This window comes from Branchiostoma lanceolatum, chromosome 11, assembly GCF_035083965.1.
Source record: "Branchiostoma lanceolatum isolate klBraLanc5 chromosome 11, klBraLanc5.hap2, whole genome shotgun sequence".
In the NCBI taxonomy this organism is placed as follows: domain Eukaryota; kingdom Metazoa; phylum Chordata; class Leptocardii; order Amphioxiformes; family Branchiostomatidae; genus Branchiostoma; species Branchiostoma lanceolatum.
The window spans coordinates 7,992,532-8,009,014 of record NC_089732.1 but is presented as its reverse complement, the minus strand read 5'-3'; the positions used below and the strand labels follow the sequence as shown (position 1 = coordinate 8,009,014).

Here is a 16,483-nt window from a genome sequence, read left to right as displayed (position 1 = left end):
TCCCAACCATGGTCTGGAGGAGTTCGGGCGACTAGGCCATGGTCTGCTAGCCTATGTATGGCAGAGGCTTTAAAGACGCGTGCAAAGTCATTATGCTTATGATATAGGGCATTATTGATACGTTAGTGTTGTATCAACAGGAAACTGATACATATACTTCTACTGGTGCTTCAGGTGAGCCGTGACGTCAGAGACTACCCGGAACGTCACTCGTCTATGTACCTGCCGTACCCATTCATCATACCAGGAGGGGAGCACAGGGAAATGCAGTATTGGTAAGATATCGTTTATTTCAGGCTTTTCCCTTCCAAGCGTGGTTTAGAAAAGATCTGTTTAGGCTGCAGCTTTTGAACTTGAGAAGAATGGGGCATAGAAACTGAAGTTAACACCTTTTCCAGTTTCGTGTAGATGTTTCAGAATGATTGTTTTCCCTTTCGGATCCCACCTGACACGGTCCATGGTTGTTAATCTCCAAGCAGATCTAACGGTTGCAGAGACCGTCTCCAACTGGCAAAAGAAGTTTGCTCGGGTTGCAATAAAAACTCCTTTTGCCACTTGGATACTGTCTTACCGTTAGATCTGCTTGGAGATTACATAGTTGTAACCTTAGGCAATTTTGGTCTCACAATTTGCGGCCTTGTTAACACTCAAGTCATCTGGTTGGTTTCTGCGCGGTTGTAATGACTGGCCATAGTCTCAGTAGTCTATGTTATATCGCAGGCAGCTCTAGCTCCTATTTGCCCCCCCTCCCCCCCCGGGTTACAACACAGTTGTTCAGGGTCCGTCCTGAAACACTGACATAAACACTACACGAGATCTGATCTTTAAGCACACAAAAAGCATTACTTCCATCAAAACGTCTTTACGCATGCTTAAAGATTGGATTTCGTGCAGTGCTTTGCTAACAGAGTACTTATTTAGAGATCTTTGACGTGGCATAAACATACGCTTACATTACCGCACCTACTAGTATAAAGCGAATTACTAGTAATACTTACTTTGATTTATACTTCTGCTTTTACTTACACATATGCCAGAAATAGTATCATAGTCCTTAGCAAGTCTGTACAAGTGATGACAAAGACAAGGATTTACCGGTTGACAGAAATGTATAATATAATATCTAATATAATAATAAATTACATGTATATAATACAATTTGGGGAATCCACTGCGACTAGTCCTTGCAAAGATCTTGTACTAGCAAAAATGTTTTGTCTAGAAGGAAACCAAACATGTGCTATCATATTTGAGATGGTTACACAAGAAAGTTATGACAAGATAAATCAGGAATGGATTATGCACTAAGTCTTGATTGAGGTTGCCCACTACTACTGCCTTATGCACTAAGTCTTGTTATTCTAGAACTGAGAAATACGAAGTAATGGAATCACAGGGAGTTTTCATACACTGTTTTCATAGAATCTTTTCAATGCCCTAGCAAATAAATGTATATTCATTTGGTCTATAAAAAGCAAGAAATGTTGTGTTCTATGATATGAAAGTCCTTAGTAAGCCTGTACAAGTGATGACAAAGACAAGGATTTACCGGTTGACAGAAATGTATCATATAATATCTAATGTAATAATAAATTAATGTACATAATACAATTTGGGGGATCCACTGGGAGTAGTCCTTGCAAAAATGTTTTGTTTCCAAGGAAACTAAATGTGTGCTATCATATTAAATGTGTACTTGATATTTTACAACAGAGAAATATGTACATGTAGTAAATAATGGGTTCCACGTATGTTTTACCTACTGGTTCATCAGCATGTTATAGATGTTTCTGAATACCTAACATATGATTAAGATAGAGTTGCATCTGTCAAAATAGGATTACGGCACAATAAGTATATCATGAACCTGCAAAAGCTGTGTTTCATAATCAGTGGGGCCATAATGTAAAGGGCAACAAGTAAAACTTTTGTCACAAGGTTTCAGTGCTTGCAGGGAATTTGCATAGTAGAGTAAGCTGATCATTAAGTTTGATGTTACAATCAGAAAGTCACGTTCTGAGGGTTTGGCAAAGAGATGAGGCAGGTAAAAGGTATAAAACGGTTTATGCACAAGGCGGATGTTACAGCTACAGTATCATTCAAAAGTCACCACTGTTTTTCAAAACAATGTTCAAGAGACACCACTTTTTTTTACAATATTCAAGAGTCACCACAGTTTTTTTTTCAACGTTCAAGAGTCACTCCTTTCTTTATTATCATTTTCATCAAACTGGTCAGTCAGATGCCAGTCACAAAGGTCCGAAAATGGCCAAAACATAGAGTGGAAGTTTAGATGGAACACAACAGTAGACCACATGTACCTATGGTCAGAGCTGGGTAAATTCTGGAAGGAAACCCCTTCTGGCTCCTCAACGGGCAGGGGCGCCACTCCCTGACTACCACCCCACTGGGTGACAGCGAGTACCCAAGTGACAGCGAGCGATATTTTTCATTGCATTGTGACAATGCTTTTCTTTTGAAATACCTCTTTTTCTTTAATGGCCAAACCTATACTACAAAAGCCTTCAAGAAGACATGTTACTAACATTATTGGTGGATGGACAGTAATTCAATTAACCAAAATTGAATGCTCGGTTGATCTTATATTGCCACCACAGACATTCAGTCGATACACCCCTGGTGAAACCATTTTGTGATGTAACTGATTTCAAAATAGATACATGTAGCTACACTGGGTAAATTCTGGAAGGAAACCCCTTCTAGCTCCTCAATGGGCAGGGGCGCCACTCCCTGACCACCACCCTACGGGTGATAGCGAGTACCCAAGTCACAGTGAGTATACTTACATGTATGCTTTAATCCAGCCGTCACTTTGTGACAATGCTTTATTTCAAATTACCTGAAAGTTTGTTAAATCTTTTTATCTATAGCCAGACTTTTACTAAAAAGATAATCTCTTCATTCTTGCATTTTTCGAGTCTTAAATTTATGACCTTGTTCTTCTTGATAAAGCCAAGCTCCCCTCCCCTCGGATGGTAAGGTGGAAGTGAGATTAAGAAAATAAGTAAGGTACAACACGTGTAGCCCTCTCTTCAAGTTCAGTGCGTATTATCAGAGTAATAGGTTGACAGAAGTAATCTAAGAAAGGGGAAAGAACATTTATAGATAGAGTCGAAGATAATATTAGAAAAAGTATACATATAACACTCATTCTCAGATAGTAACATCATAACTCTGGTTATTATCAGAGTAATTTAAGAATGGGGAAACAAAGGTTATGGGTAGAGTTTAAGATAATGTTAGAAAAGTATACATATGGCCCTCTCTCCAAGTGCAGCGGTTATTATCCGAGTAATAGGTTGAAAGAAGTAATTAAGACAGTTATAGTGCAGGTTTCGATTGAAAGCAAAGCAAAACACAAGGTACATGTGCATAAGAAGTCTGAGTTACAAGTTGTAACAGTTTAACTTAGAAAAGTAATCATATGGCACTCTCTCCAACTCAGTTATTATCAGAGCAATAGGTTGAAAGAAGTCATTTAAGAATTTAAAGGGGAAACAAAGGTTATAGGCAGAGCCAAAGATAATGTTAGAAAAGTATACAAATGGCCCTCTCTCCAAGTGGAGTAGTTATTATCCGAGTAAAAGGGTGAAAGAAGTAATTTAAGAAAGGGGAAAGAAGAGATATAGGTAGAGCCAAAGATAATGTTAGAAAAGTATACATATGGCCCTCTCTCCAAGTGCAGCAATTATTATCCGAGTAATAGGTTGACAGAAGTAATCAAGAAAGGGGAAAGAACAGTTATAGTGCAGGTTTCGATTTAAAGCAAAGCAACTGGAACTGCAGGAGCAGGTTTTGCTTCAGACTTTGAAAGAGAATAACTCCACAAGGGCTTGATAGATGGTCATGATTTTTGGTAAGTAGACAGTGATGATTTACATGATTAGATACTTATTATGAAAATCAGTATCTAATTTGCATGATTAATGAGGAAAGTTTATACATCTGTCAAATTTCATGATAGGACTCTCAAACATGTGACATATGTAACTAAGGGAGAGAGAATTACTAATTGATATCAACTATGCAAATTTCAGAGTAATACTTTGTCTAATAGGTTGAAAGAAGTAATTCAAGAATTTAAAGGGGAGCCAAAGATAATGTTAGAAAAGTATGCATATGGCACTCTCTCCAAGTGGAGTAGTTATTATCCAAGTAATAGGGTGAAAGAAGTAATATAAGGAAGGGGAAAGAACAGTTATAGGTAGAGCCGAAGATAATGTTAGAAAAGTATACATATGGCCCTCTCTCCGAGTGGAATCAGTGAGAGTAATAGGTTTAAAGAAGCAAAGGGGAAATAACAGTTACAGTGCAGGTGTCACTTGGAAGAAATCTAGATCATTAGCAGAACACCATGGGGTATTCACTGGCAACAGTCCGTCATGATAAGAAATGCAGTGGTTATCATCAGTGAGAGTAAAAGGTTGACAGAAGTAACTTAAGAAGGGGAAAGAAAAGCTATAGGTGGAGCCAACGATAATGTTAGAAAGGTATACATATGGCCCTCTCTCCAAGTGGAGCGGTTATTATCCGAGTAATAAGTTGACAGCAGTAATTTAAGAAAGGGGAAAGAACAGTGTTATACATGTACATGTAGGTAGAGCCGAAGATAATGTTAGAAAAGTATACATATGGCCCTCTCTCCAAGTGGAATCAGTGAGAGTAATAGGTTTAAAGAAGCAAAGGGGAAATAACAGTTACAGTGCAGGTGTCACTTGCAAGAAATCTAGATCATTAGCAGAACACCATGGGGTATTCACTGGCAACAGTCCGTCATGATAAGAAATGCAGTGGTTATCATCAGTGAGAGTAAAAGGTTGACAGAAGTAACTTAAGAAGGGGAAAGAAAAGCTATAGGTAGAGCCAACGATAATGTTAGAAAGGTATACATATGGCCCTCTCTCCAAGTGGAGCGGTTATTATCCGAGTAATAAGTTGACAGAAGTAATTTAAGAAAGGGGAGTGTTATACATGTACATGTAGGTAGAGCCGAAGATAATGTTAGAAAAGTATACATATGGCCCTCTCTCCAAGTGGAATCAGTGAGAGTAATAGGTTTAAAGAAGCAAAGGGGAAATAACAGTTACAGTGCAGGTGTCACTTGCAAGAAATCTAGATCGGTAGCAGAACACCATGGGGTATTCACTGGCAACAGTCCGTCATGATAAGAAATGCAGTGGTTATCATCAGTGAGAGTAATAGGTTGACAGAAGTAACTTAAGAAGGGGAAAGAAAAGCTATAGGTAGAGCCAACGATAATGTTAGAAAGGTATACATATGGCCCTCTCTCCAAGTGGAGCGGTTATTATCCGAGTAATAAGTTGACAGAAGTAATTTAAGAAAGGGGAAAGAACAGTGTTATACATGTACATGTAGGTAGAGCCGAAGATAATGTTAGAAAAGTATACATATGGCCCTCTCTCCAAGTGGAATCAGTGAGAGTAATAGGTTTAAAGAAGCAAAGGGGAAATAACAGTTACAGTGCAGGTGTCACTTGCAAGAAATCTAGATCGGTAGCAGAACACCATGGGGTATTCACTGGCAACAGTCCGTCATGATAAGAAATGCAGTGGTTATCATCAGTGAGAGTAAAAGGTTGACAGAAGTAACTTAAGAAGGGGAAAGAAAAGCTATAGGTAGAGCCAACGATAATGTTAGAAAGGTATACATATGGCCCTCTCTCCAAGTGGAGCGGTTATTATCCGAGTAATAAGTTGACAGAAGTAATTTAAGAAAGGGGAAAGAACAGTGTTATACATGTACATGTAGGTAGAGCCGAAGATAATGTTAGAAAAGTATACATATGGCCCTCTCTCCAAGTGGAATCAGTGAGAGTAATAGGTTTAAAGAAGCAAAGGGGAAATAACAGTTACAGTGCAGGTGTCACTTGCAAGAAATCTAGATCATTAGCAGAACACCATGGGGTATTCACTGGCAACAGTCCGTCATGATAAGAAATGCAGTGGTTATCATCAGTGAGAGTAAAAGGTTGACAGAAGTAACTTAAGAAGGGGAAAGAAAAGCTATAGGTAGAGCCAACGATAATGTTAGAAAGGTATACATATGGCCCTCTCTCCAAGTGGAGCGGTTATTATCCGAGTAATAAGTTGACAGAAGTAATTTAAGAAAGGGGAGTGTTATACATGTACATGTAGGTAGAGCCGAAGATAATGTTAGAAAAGTATACATATGGCCCTCTCTCCGAGTGGAATCAGTGAGAGTAATAGGTTTAAAGAAGCAAAGGGGAAATAACAGTTACAGTGCAGGTGTCACTTGCAAGAAATCTAGATCGGTAGCAGAACACCATGGGGTATTCACTGGCAACAGTCCGTCATGATAAGAAATGCAGTGGTTATCATCAGTGAGAGTAAAAGGTTGACAGAAGTAACTTAAGAAGGGGAAAGAAAAGCTATAGGTAGAGCCAACGATAATGTTAGAAAGGTATACATATGGCCCTCTCTCCAAGTGGAGCGGTTATTATCCGAGTAATAAGTTGACAGAAGTAATTGAAGAAAGGGGAAAGAACAGTGTCAAACATGTAGGTAGAGCCGAAGATAATGTTAGAAAAGTATACATATGGCACTTTCTCCAACTTCAGTGGTTATTATCCGTGTAACGAATTGCAAATATCTAATGCTGTATTTATGCCGTGCCTAGTACGTATCTCGTTACTTTGTACGTATTTCTAGTCGTTTAACCAGTTACTCCAAAAATGTTTTCAGCTGCTCTCTAGCCATGATAAATTGGAGTTACCAAATAAGGAAACAGCGGTGCCCTCCCCTGCCAGTCCAGTGGGACCTGGGTGAGGTGGATGGATGCATGGTTCTGTGCACAAGCTTGAGCTTTTCATGCGCACATTTCAATTGCTGTGACATCTATTACATGTAGTCAAACTGTCTGCAACATACATTGTGCACTTTGGGGAAACTGGAGATGAGGGTGGTCGGCGTAAGAGAAAGCGGTGGAGCCCTCTTTAGGCCATTGGAAAAACATAATCATTATTAAATGCTCTCAACAAGGGCTCCAAGTGAAAACCCTGAAACTTGTGTGAGCTGAGGACCAACTTGGAACCTCCTAGGCTCTAACACTCAGACCCACACCCTTTTTAGGACATTGGAAAAACATATTGATAGTCTCAAGTCAAGGGCTCCAAATGAAAACCCTGAAACTTGTGTGAGCAGGACCAACTTGGAACCTCCTAGGACCCTCAGGGTTAAGAGAATCTGCCATTTAATAGCACCTGGGTGAGGCCTGAGCAGGAGGGTGTGGGTCCTCAAGAGCAGCTAAGAAGCTCCCTAGAGACTTCTTTCAGATGTAGAGACCTTGTACCTGACCACATCCCTCAGGCTGGGACTCCAACCACTAACTCTGTAGCCCCCATCCCCCAATCTCCAGTTTCCCCGAGCCCCCTAGGCCTCCCTCCAGTCACTCACTGTCCGTTAGTCAATATGCTAGTCTGTCAGTCATAGTCATAGGCTGTCATTAATTCTTCATGGGGGTGGACTGTACATCCCCCACCACACCTTGGTTCCACTGGACTGGCAGGAGAGGGCATACCTGCTGTTACCTTACTTGGTAACTTACCTTACTTGGGGGGAAAGCTAGGCACAGCATTAAACATTGTCAAAAGAAGACATACTTAATCTCCCCCCCCCTTTCTATGGCCAATGTGTTCAAACAGATCCTTCCTTTTCTCGTTTTGTTCGTATATAAGAAAGGGTTTATACCAACTCTTTATACCTATAACTGGTCGCTGCTGTAAAAGGACCATTTTTATCTTATTTTTCAATTCCTTACTACTGGCCTTTCACTCTTGGCCCAATCTAGCCACCTTATTATGGCCATCGTCCAAACTCCTCAAACTGAGTTCTTTAATTGGTGACTCTGTTAAGTGCGCCAAGGTCTTCATATTGAGTGGATGACCAATACACTGTCCCATGTGCATTAAGTCATACACTGACTCACATGTGCTTTTCTTCTTCACTTTTTATGACCAATGTTTTCCAACAGGTCCTTCCTTTTCTCTCTTTTTTTTGTTTGTATCTAAGAAGGGGTTTCAGCAGAATAACCTTAAACTCTTATACTTAATGGTCGCTGCTGTGAAAGGACAATTAAAAAAAAAAGTTCTTACTATTGGCCTTCCACTCTTGGCCCAATCTAGGCACCTCATTCTGGCCATCGTCCAAGCTACTCTAACTGACCAGTTCCTTTTAAGTTCAAACTTAAATGGTGACTCTGTTAGTGCCAAGGTCTTCATAACAAAACCAGTGGATGACTAATACACTGACCCATATGCATTTTCTATACTTAATAAGTTAATGCCTCCTCTACATTGAGTCAAAAATCTGCCAAAGAAACCACATTTACTTCTGATGCTAAAAACTATTTCTATCAGCTTACTCTTACTTTCGTTTTGAGTGAAACAAGAATTTGTGTATATAAGTCTAGGGCAATTAATGATAATTTATGGGAGTCTAGGTACTATTGTGTGATAAACTAGAGGGTGCTAAATTTGCTAAGTAATGTCTCTGTTTTTTTAGTGAGCATGTATGTAATGATCTGTGTATATGACTCTAAGGAGGGATTTTCTGTAACTATGTTAGTCTAGCTAAGGGTAAAATGAATTTGGACTAATTATGACTACTCCCAGATTCTCCCCCAATTCCACATTTTAACCTGGCGCAAGCGGATTCACACGGTTCTTCCTCGACACTGCAGAGCCCAGGCGGTTGATGTGGGTTCCCACCCAGGCCACCTTCGTGCGCAGGACTTGTCGGCTCGTCTTCAGTGCCTTGCGTCCGCCCTCCAAAACTTCCTGTCCCGTCTTCTTGCCGCTCTTCAGGGCCCTTCTAATTATGTTCTTCTTCTTCTTTGGTTTCTCGTCTCCACATCCGCAGGCTTGTGAGATGGACTTCTTTGGCCTTGCCAGGCTGCTACCGGACGATGACAGCTCGCGATGTTTTGAGCAGCTGACCGTCTCTCGTGGAGCAAGATGCTTAGTTGAGACGCTCTCGGACATATTCAGCACTGGGGCTGAGGACACCTTATGCGTGGCGGTGGCCCGGCCGGGTGCCTTGGGAGCCTTCTTGGCAGTTTTCTTATCATACCTCAGTGTAGTGTTTGCTGATTGTCTAGATTTCAAGGAGGTGTTATCATTTATTGACACCTTTTTGAGAGGGAGTGGTGCCTTACTAGGCACTGACTTGACCTTCTTTGGTACTCTCTGCCACTGGTCGTACATGTGGGGCTTGTACAATTTGGACAGGCAAGGCTCGGGTGGCCGTGGCTCCATGGAGCGTACTCTGACAACCGGACTGGATGGCGGAGTGTCAGTTGCTGGGTTTGGGCTGTTAGCTGGCACAGGAGGAGGGGACGAGAATGATCGGTGCACAACGACTGCTGCCTTGCGAGCTGGTGTGCTTGAAGCTACATTCTGGCACAATGTGATGACTTTGCAAGTTGGTGCAAGCAATGAACTGCTCTCTAGAATGCTCTGGTGCTTGTCAGACTTCGCAGGAACCTCGTAGTAGGTGGAGGGCGGTTGTAAAGACGGAGCGGTGTCCTCATCTTCATCCTGGGATCTTCCAACGGATTCATCCGAAAACTTGTCATCAGACAAGACCTCCTCTTCCGAGGTTCCATCATCCCACTGCGCAAAATGTGACAACCGGCTAACTCTTCTCAACTCGTCCTCGGATTGGTACGGACGGGACAGCTGTTGTGTGAAGAAGATGGTGATGATCGTGATGTTATCACTGGCGCCCTCATTCTGCGCACGAACGTACAAGTCCTTGGAGACGTTGTTTAGGCACCCATTGTGTCTCCTGTTGAAGAAGGCGTTTGTGTAAAATCTAATCTACAAACAGCTTTGGAAACTTAGAGTTTCGATAACATGTCATATTTCTCACAGTTTGACATGTAAAACTCAAATAGATGAACCAATTGTTTACAGTTTCACAGAAAATCTTTGAAGCGGCTGCAGAATCTTTCCTTTATCAACAGCATTTACCAACAAATTTTACATTTTAAACATATTTGATAAAGTAACAGTTTCATATAGAATCTTTTGTTAAATAGGGATGCCATCTATTTTCATCAGTTTGGAATTGTGTTAATCTGCACAAATTCAGGTGCTGAAAATGTTGCAATTTCACATGCAAGTTAAACTTATAATAGTACTAAAACTTATACGTTATGTTGCAAAGTTTGGCTGAACATTGGGAAATGAAGCGTTAAAAATGGTTGATATTCTACCATAAGATCCTGAAAAAAACACATCACTTTGCAAACACAAAGCAACAAGTCACAGTCAATAACCAACTAACTAACCAAATCAACCAACCACTCAAACAAACAAACAAACAAACAAACAATCAATCAATCAATCAATCAATCAATCAATCAATCAATCAACCAGTAAACCATGACCAAGCAAAGAAAAGTACAAATATAATTGTATCATATCTTACCTTCAAGATGTTGCCACAGACAGGTACAGATTCTATCACAATAAATGGTTGAACCATATGTTGTGGATGATATATGTACAGCCCTGTTTTGGAGTTTGGAACAAATTGTTAGACATACTCAAAGTACGATGAATCAAAATTGCTCTACTTGCCTGCCTGCCTGTCTGAGGTATCCTTTCTTCCTGCACTTGTGTGTGTTCGTGTGGACGTTTATTACTAACTTGAAAGTATGCAATGGACGAGATGTATTTTGAAATCCTTTTTTCTTTCTTATTAAGCTATATTAATCTCATTGCACAGCATCATTGTGCTGTATACAACTTCTCTGGAAAAAAAAAACTTTCATTGCACTAAACTGAGACAAGCTGTTCTCTTGTTTTTCATTGGTCAAGATCATCAGATGGGCAAATAAACTTAATCCTTTTGAAGTTCACCAGTTATGCGTCTCAGTGATAGTAACCAAAACATGCTTGCACTAAGACTACTAGTGCCTCCTCCTACCTTTTGGTGCTATCTCTGTCTGTCTGCAGTCTGGTATTCTTGTTAGTCTACCTGACTTAATGTTTTGTAATGCTAAAGAAAACCTGCCTGTTTTTGCTGACTGTGTTGCTCTTTGTTTCTAATCCTGACAGTCTGCACACCCTGTGTCCTGTCTTATAATGCATCTTCACACCTTAACAGTACCATCCCTGTTCTTAAGCTTCCTGCCACCTTTCTGCACAACGCGCTAACACTTACATGTACATGTAGACCTTCTAACCATTTCTACATATATTCTATTATTATCTCCATGAAAAATGGAGATATAGTTTTGGGTGTGTCTGTGTGTCTGTTTGTTTGTGTTTCCGCGCCATTCCACTCAGCATAACTCAAGAGCCTCTTGATGGATTACAATGATATTTGGTATGTGGGCAGGCGTTGGGAAGCCGAAATTCAGGGTCGATTTTCGGCCCCCTGGTATGTGACCTTGGTACTGCAGCAGAACTTCAATTTTTGTATCTTTTGACCTGGATGTGCTGTGGTCTTGATTTCTGGGTGACAGATAGCTTGTGATGTAATAAAGAAGTGGTGTAGGTTTGGGCCCCCTAGCAGCTTCCTCTAGAACTGCAGGGGCGTTTTTGTGAAAATCTTCTAAGGAGAATAACTGAACAAAGGAACAACGGATTTCCATGATATTTAGTATGCAGGGAGCTTAGATAGAGATATACACAATGAAGTGCAAATTATGCTAATCAGGACTTAATTTGCATAGCTAATGAGGAAAATCTACATTTGCAGTGTTTTCCATTATCAGACTCAAACACATGAATCGTATGTAGTTTATGGAAAGTGGATCGTCAACAGATACCAATTATGCAAATAAATTCCTAATTTGCATAATTAATGCAAAACACCATATCTCATCTAATTGGAAAATTATAGGACCGTCAATATGAAATTTAGTATGCAGGTAGCTTAGACAGAGATATACATAATGAAGTGTAAATTATGCTAATTGTGACTTAATTTGCATAGCTAATGAAGAAAATCTATATTTACAGTATTTTCCATTATCAGACTCTGATACATGTAACATATGGAAAGTGGAGCATCAGAGGATACCATTTATGCAAATAAATTCCTAATTTGCATAAGTTACAAAAAAACACCATAATTCATCTGATGGGGAAATTATAGGACTGTCAATATTGCATCATGTCTAAGTTAGATAAAGGTGTTTATGACCAAGCATATATTATGTAAATGTGTAAGTCATTTGCATGAACAGAATAGTTCATGGAGATATGAGGTCGCGGAACTCTTGTTGTATTCTGCATTGAAGACAATTGCCAACAACATACTCATGGGCCATTCAATTGCTTAAATCATGCTTTTGTATAACCATTGCTTTCAATACAACATGTGACAACCTGACTCACACACAAAGATATTCATGCTAGACTTTGGGAATACTTTTTTCCAAACAAACTTTACCCTGTATGTGTCATGCAGTTATTTAGAAATCAGAAAATGATCAGTGTACATACATGCATGATTCAACTACACCAGTAGACAAAAGGGTTCAATGTGAATAAATGAAAAAGGACTCACATGTAACTTCGATAGACGGAGTGTCGGATGGATTCGAGCGGAAGTCGATCAAAGAGCCCATCAGAACCGAGTACCAGATACTCCTCGGTACCAGTTAGTGGGGTGTGAGTCACCTCAGGCACTCCAGTTAGGCCAGGCTGTAAGAACACCAGCAACAAAGTCAGATAACTTCATCAGAGGTTCGACCAATCATATGAGGGCAAACTGCTCAGGCACTCCAGTCTGGCCAGGCTTTAAGAAACACAGGCAACAAAGTCAGATAACTTAATCAGAGGTTCAGCCAATCATCCGAGGGCAAACTGCTGATGCATGGCGACTGTAGGCATCTTTCTCAAGTGTGTCTTATCAGACTTTAGCGAATATCTCTAGTCTGGACTGTGAATTGTTTGTTTTTGTCCAGATAACCCTTTTGAACACTAAAAGAACACAATGAAACACAATGAACTTTCACATGGATACAGTATTAAAATGAGTGAAATTAAAACCTATACATTGATACAAATCAATTGAAAACATTCTAATGGTGTCCACTTAAACTATCATCATAGTTGTCAAAGACCTTACCTCAGGACCTTTAGCAGTGTTATTTTCAAACTTGCCTTGACAATAGCAAAATCATATAAAGCCACCATAACAGGTTTAACTGTATAATACTTAGGCAGATCTGATCTCTGAAATGTACCTCAAAGACCTCAGCAAAGAAAAGACACAGTCATGTCATTAGGTAACTGTTACAATAATGTGGCAATCATATCATATTATACTCAGAGAAAATTCCCCAAAAATAAAATCAATTAAAGTCTTTCGGAAGTTCACACTGGGGAAATTTCTCTGAGAATGATTTAAAAAAAATCATTGTGACATTTATGGAAAGCAGTAGCTGATAACTCACTCGATACTCCACGTCTCCCAGGGATCGTGACACACTCAGAGCTCCGTTCAGACGATACTGTCCCTTATGACACGTGACTGTTCCTCCTGCCTTATGAATTCGCTCTCTCTCTTTCTCGTCGGCACATCTGTTTGCGTTTTAAGAAACAGTTTCAAGAAAGTCAGAAAATAGATTTTGCCAAAGCACAACAATTACTGTACCTGAAAACTTTGAAACAGTAAAGGCTTTCAAAAATTTCTTTACCTTAACCTTATATGTTTAATTTAAATAGACTGAGTTTTCTCAAGTTCGCATTGGCAATAATAATATTGAAGGAGAAAATAGATTTTGACAAAACACCTTTCTACTTGAGAACTTTGAAAAAGCAAGGGCTTTCGAAAGTTTCTTTCTTTCTCAACTTGAATAACTTAAACAGACTAACCTTTTTAAAGGTAGGATTGGCAACAGTAACATTGATGAAGAGAAAATAGATTTTGCCAAAAGATGAGTACACCTAAATAAACAGTAAAGGCTTTAAAAAAGTTCCCTTACCGAAACCTTAACATAACCGGGGTAACTTTTTCAAGGAAGCATTGGTGACAATGATAACAATATGAAATCTACAACAGTTATATCTACGAGGGGGGATCAATAAGTCCTTGGCCTCACCCAGAAATAAGGTGCACAACTCAAATTTCAGGGCATAATTATGTAGTATGACATCTTTTAGCAATATTATATCCACCAAACTTCAAATCAATGCAAGCATTACTTTACAGATGACTCTCAGTAACATTAGGTGAGGTAGAAGGATAAAAACATAGACAATTGAGCTGTGACTTGAGGCGTGCTGGCTGACTTGCTCTGCTGAAAGTCTGATACCCACTTTTTTTCAGTTGAAATAAGAAGGGAATCTTTATCAAACATTTTGTATTCGCAGATTTTATGCCGATTCATGGCATGAAGGACCTGACCCACACAGCTCTGACCACAGTGTACCCTTGTTTTTCTCGTCACTTACCTGATACTAGTTTTTAAATGGACGTCGGCTAAAAAATAAGGGCCAGAATAATTGGAAGTTTGGTGGATATTGCGAAAAGATGTCACACTACGTAATCATGCCCCAAAATTTGAGTTGGGAACCTTATTTCTAGGTGAGGCCGAGGACTTATTGACCCCCCCCCCTCGTAAGTTGTCACAATGGTACAATGTTTGTAACCCTACCTTGGATGTCTTGACAAAATAAGACGTCTGACAAAAACATACTTAGTCAGCTAGTCTCGCAGTTGTTGGAGTCTACTTAATGAATTATGCAACAGAGGCATCCCTCAACTTTGTCACAACATTTTGAATACGAGGTAGATAAACTAGCGATTTACTGCGTCAAAGATATTTAGAAAAGGCATCGGTTCCAAGTTCGAACATATATTCAACCGTCAGATTCTTGGATTATTTCTGTCATTTCAGGATCAAATAAAGATATGAGATAGACAATAAAAACAATACATTTTTGTTCAAAGCCAACAACTAAACGTGGTTAATTTAAGAAATGAAAACAAATAAATAAACACGTCGCGATGCCATACCTGTGTACGGTAACTAGAGGGATGGCCTCGGTGTTCGGCCTGACCAGGACGGCCTGGCTGTCCCCGGCCCACGCGGTGATGATCTCCGAGTCCGTGATGAGAGAAACAACAGCCGTTGTTCCTGACTTCTTCCACCTCCCGACCAGACAAGAACACAAGTCCCAGTCCGTCCCCCGGATGGCCCGTCTCATGGCGGTCTCGTGGTCCACGTGGTAGTCCATCTCAGCCGAGAGCTTTGGGGGGAGGTCCCGGGCAACGAAGTCTGAACAGAAATCGCCGCCGTGCCCGTCACACACGCCCGCCACGTAGACTCCATTTCGGTGCTGATATGGGCAGAAAATCCAGGCCACATATTTGCTTACAGGTATTTCTTAAATGCCCAACATTTCACAGAAAATAAAGGGAGTCAACCTTTAATTAGATTATGACAAAACCGTTAGTTTTCAAATTTCAGGAATGAACCAGTTGATCATGAAACTGCCGAAACCAGAGTTTAAAGCACAGACGTGTTGAAGTTACTCCAGCCACAATATACACCAATAAGTGTTTTCAGTGATAACAACAGCTTCACTTGAAATTTTTAGGTTAAAAAGAATTAGACAAACATCCAAAAATTATATAATGAAGCCAACATACACAGACGAGAGTGAATCTTCTACACTTTGCAAGTTTCAAAATGGAGGTGAGCCTCACGAAAAACAACCCGGTTGTGAACCACTAATTAAACGTTGACCAACTTATTGTAGAAACTCTAAAAGATAATGGTAAAACTCTAAAGGACTCTGTTGTGAAATTGTGGTGTGTTTTTTTCACAGTTAACACAATACGTCAAACACTATGGTACCGTTAGTTGCAGCCATAATCCAACTTTTCAACCCCCTCATGAATATACCCACAAGAATCGGCCATAATTTCCTCAGTTGGCAAAACGACTCCGGACAAAACTGTACAAACATTCACTGTACCCTTACCCTGAACGTGAAATGTCTGTCCTCCATAGTATTCTTTCCATTTTTCTCAGCAAACGCACTTAATTTAAGACAATCCATCTTTGACATCTGAACTTGCCAAATTCTGCAAAGATACTAGAGACAATGAGAACGTTCCATTTGGACTGATCTCCCAGCAACGGAGGGCAATTTTTTAAAAAAGGAGAACAGATACATTTCGTATTATCCCTACTCATAAATGGTATGTCTTTATCTTTCAAACAATGTTTAAATTGTAATAATTACATCCAATTCTAGTTTGATTACATGCATGGCATAATAATAAAAAGGGCCCCATATAGAAAAATCATATGGAATCGCCCGTATCCATGCGCAACAGAGGCGCAAGATGACCTAAGATGACCTCGTTCCCGGGACACTCTACGACACAATGGCTGTTCCGATATTTGATTCCACCCCCTGCGAACTCAGAGCCAAGTGTATAGCGCTTTACAA

The 16,483-nt window shown here is 40.0% G+C and overlaps 2 protein-coding genes across 2 annotated transcripts in view; one reads left to right on the top strand and one right to left on the bottom strand.

Moving 5' to 3' along the window:
• LOC136445309 (trehalase-like) overlaps positions 1-16,483 on the top strand; it is a 28,047-nt gene that overhangs the window by 5,002 nt on the left and 6,562 nt on the right. The window contains exon 5 of the transcript XR_010757394.1: positions 175-275. The gene's annotated coding sequence lies outside the window, so the exon portion shown is untranslated. The remainder of the gene's footprint in view (positions 1-174; positions 276-16,483) is intronic.
• Positions 1,091-16,172, bottom strand: LOC136445308 (uncharacterized). Its single transcript, XM_066443239.1, has 5 exons — positions 16,010-16,172; positions 15,039-15,361; positions 13,474-13,600; positions 12,582-12,718; positions 1,091-9,845 (listed from the first exon to the last, which is right to left on the bottom strand). Exons 1-5 carry the CDS (start codon positions 16,094-16,096, stop codon positions 8,693-8,695), a joined length of 1,827 nt encoding a protein of 608 aa, XP_066299336.1. The 5' UTR covers positions 16,097-16,172; the 3' UTR covers positions 1,091-8,692.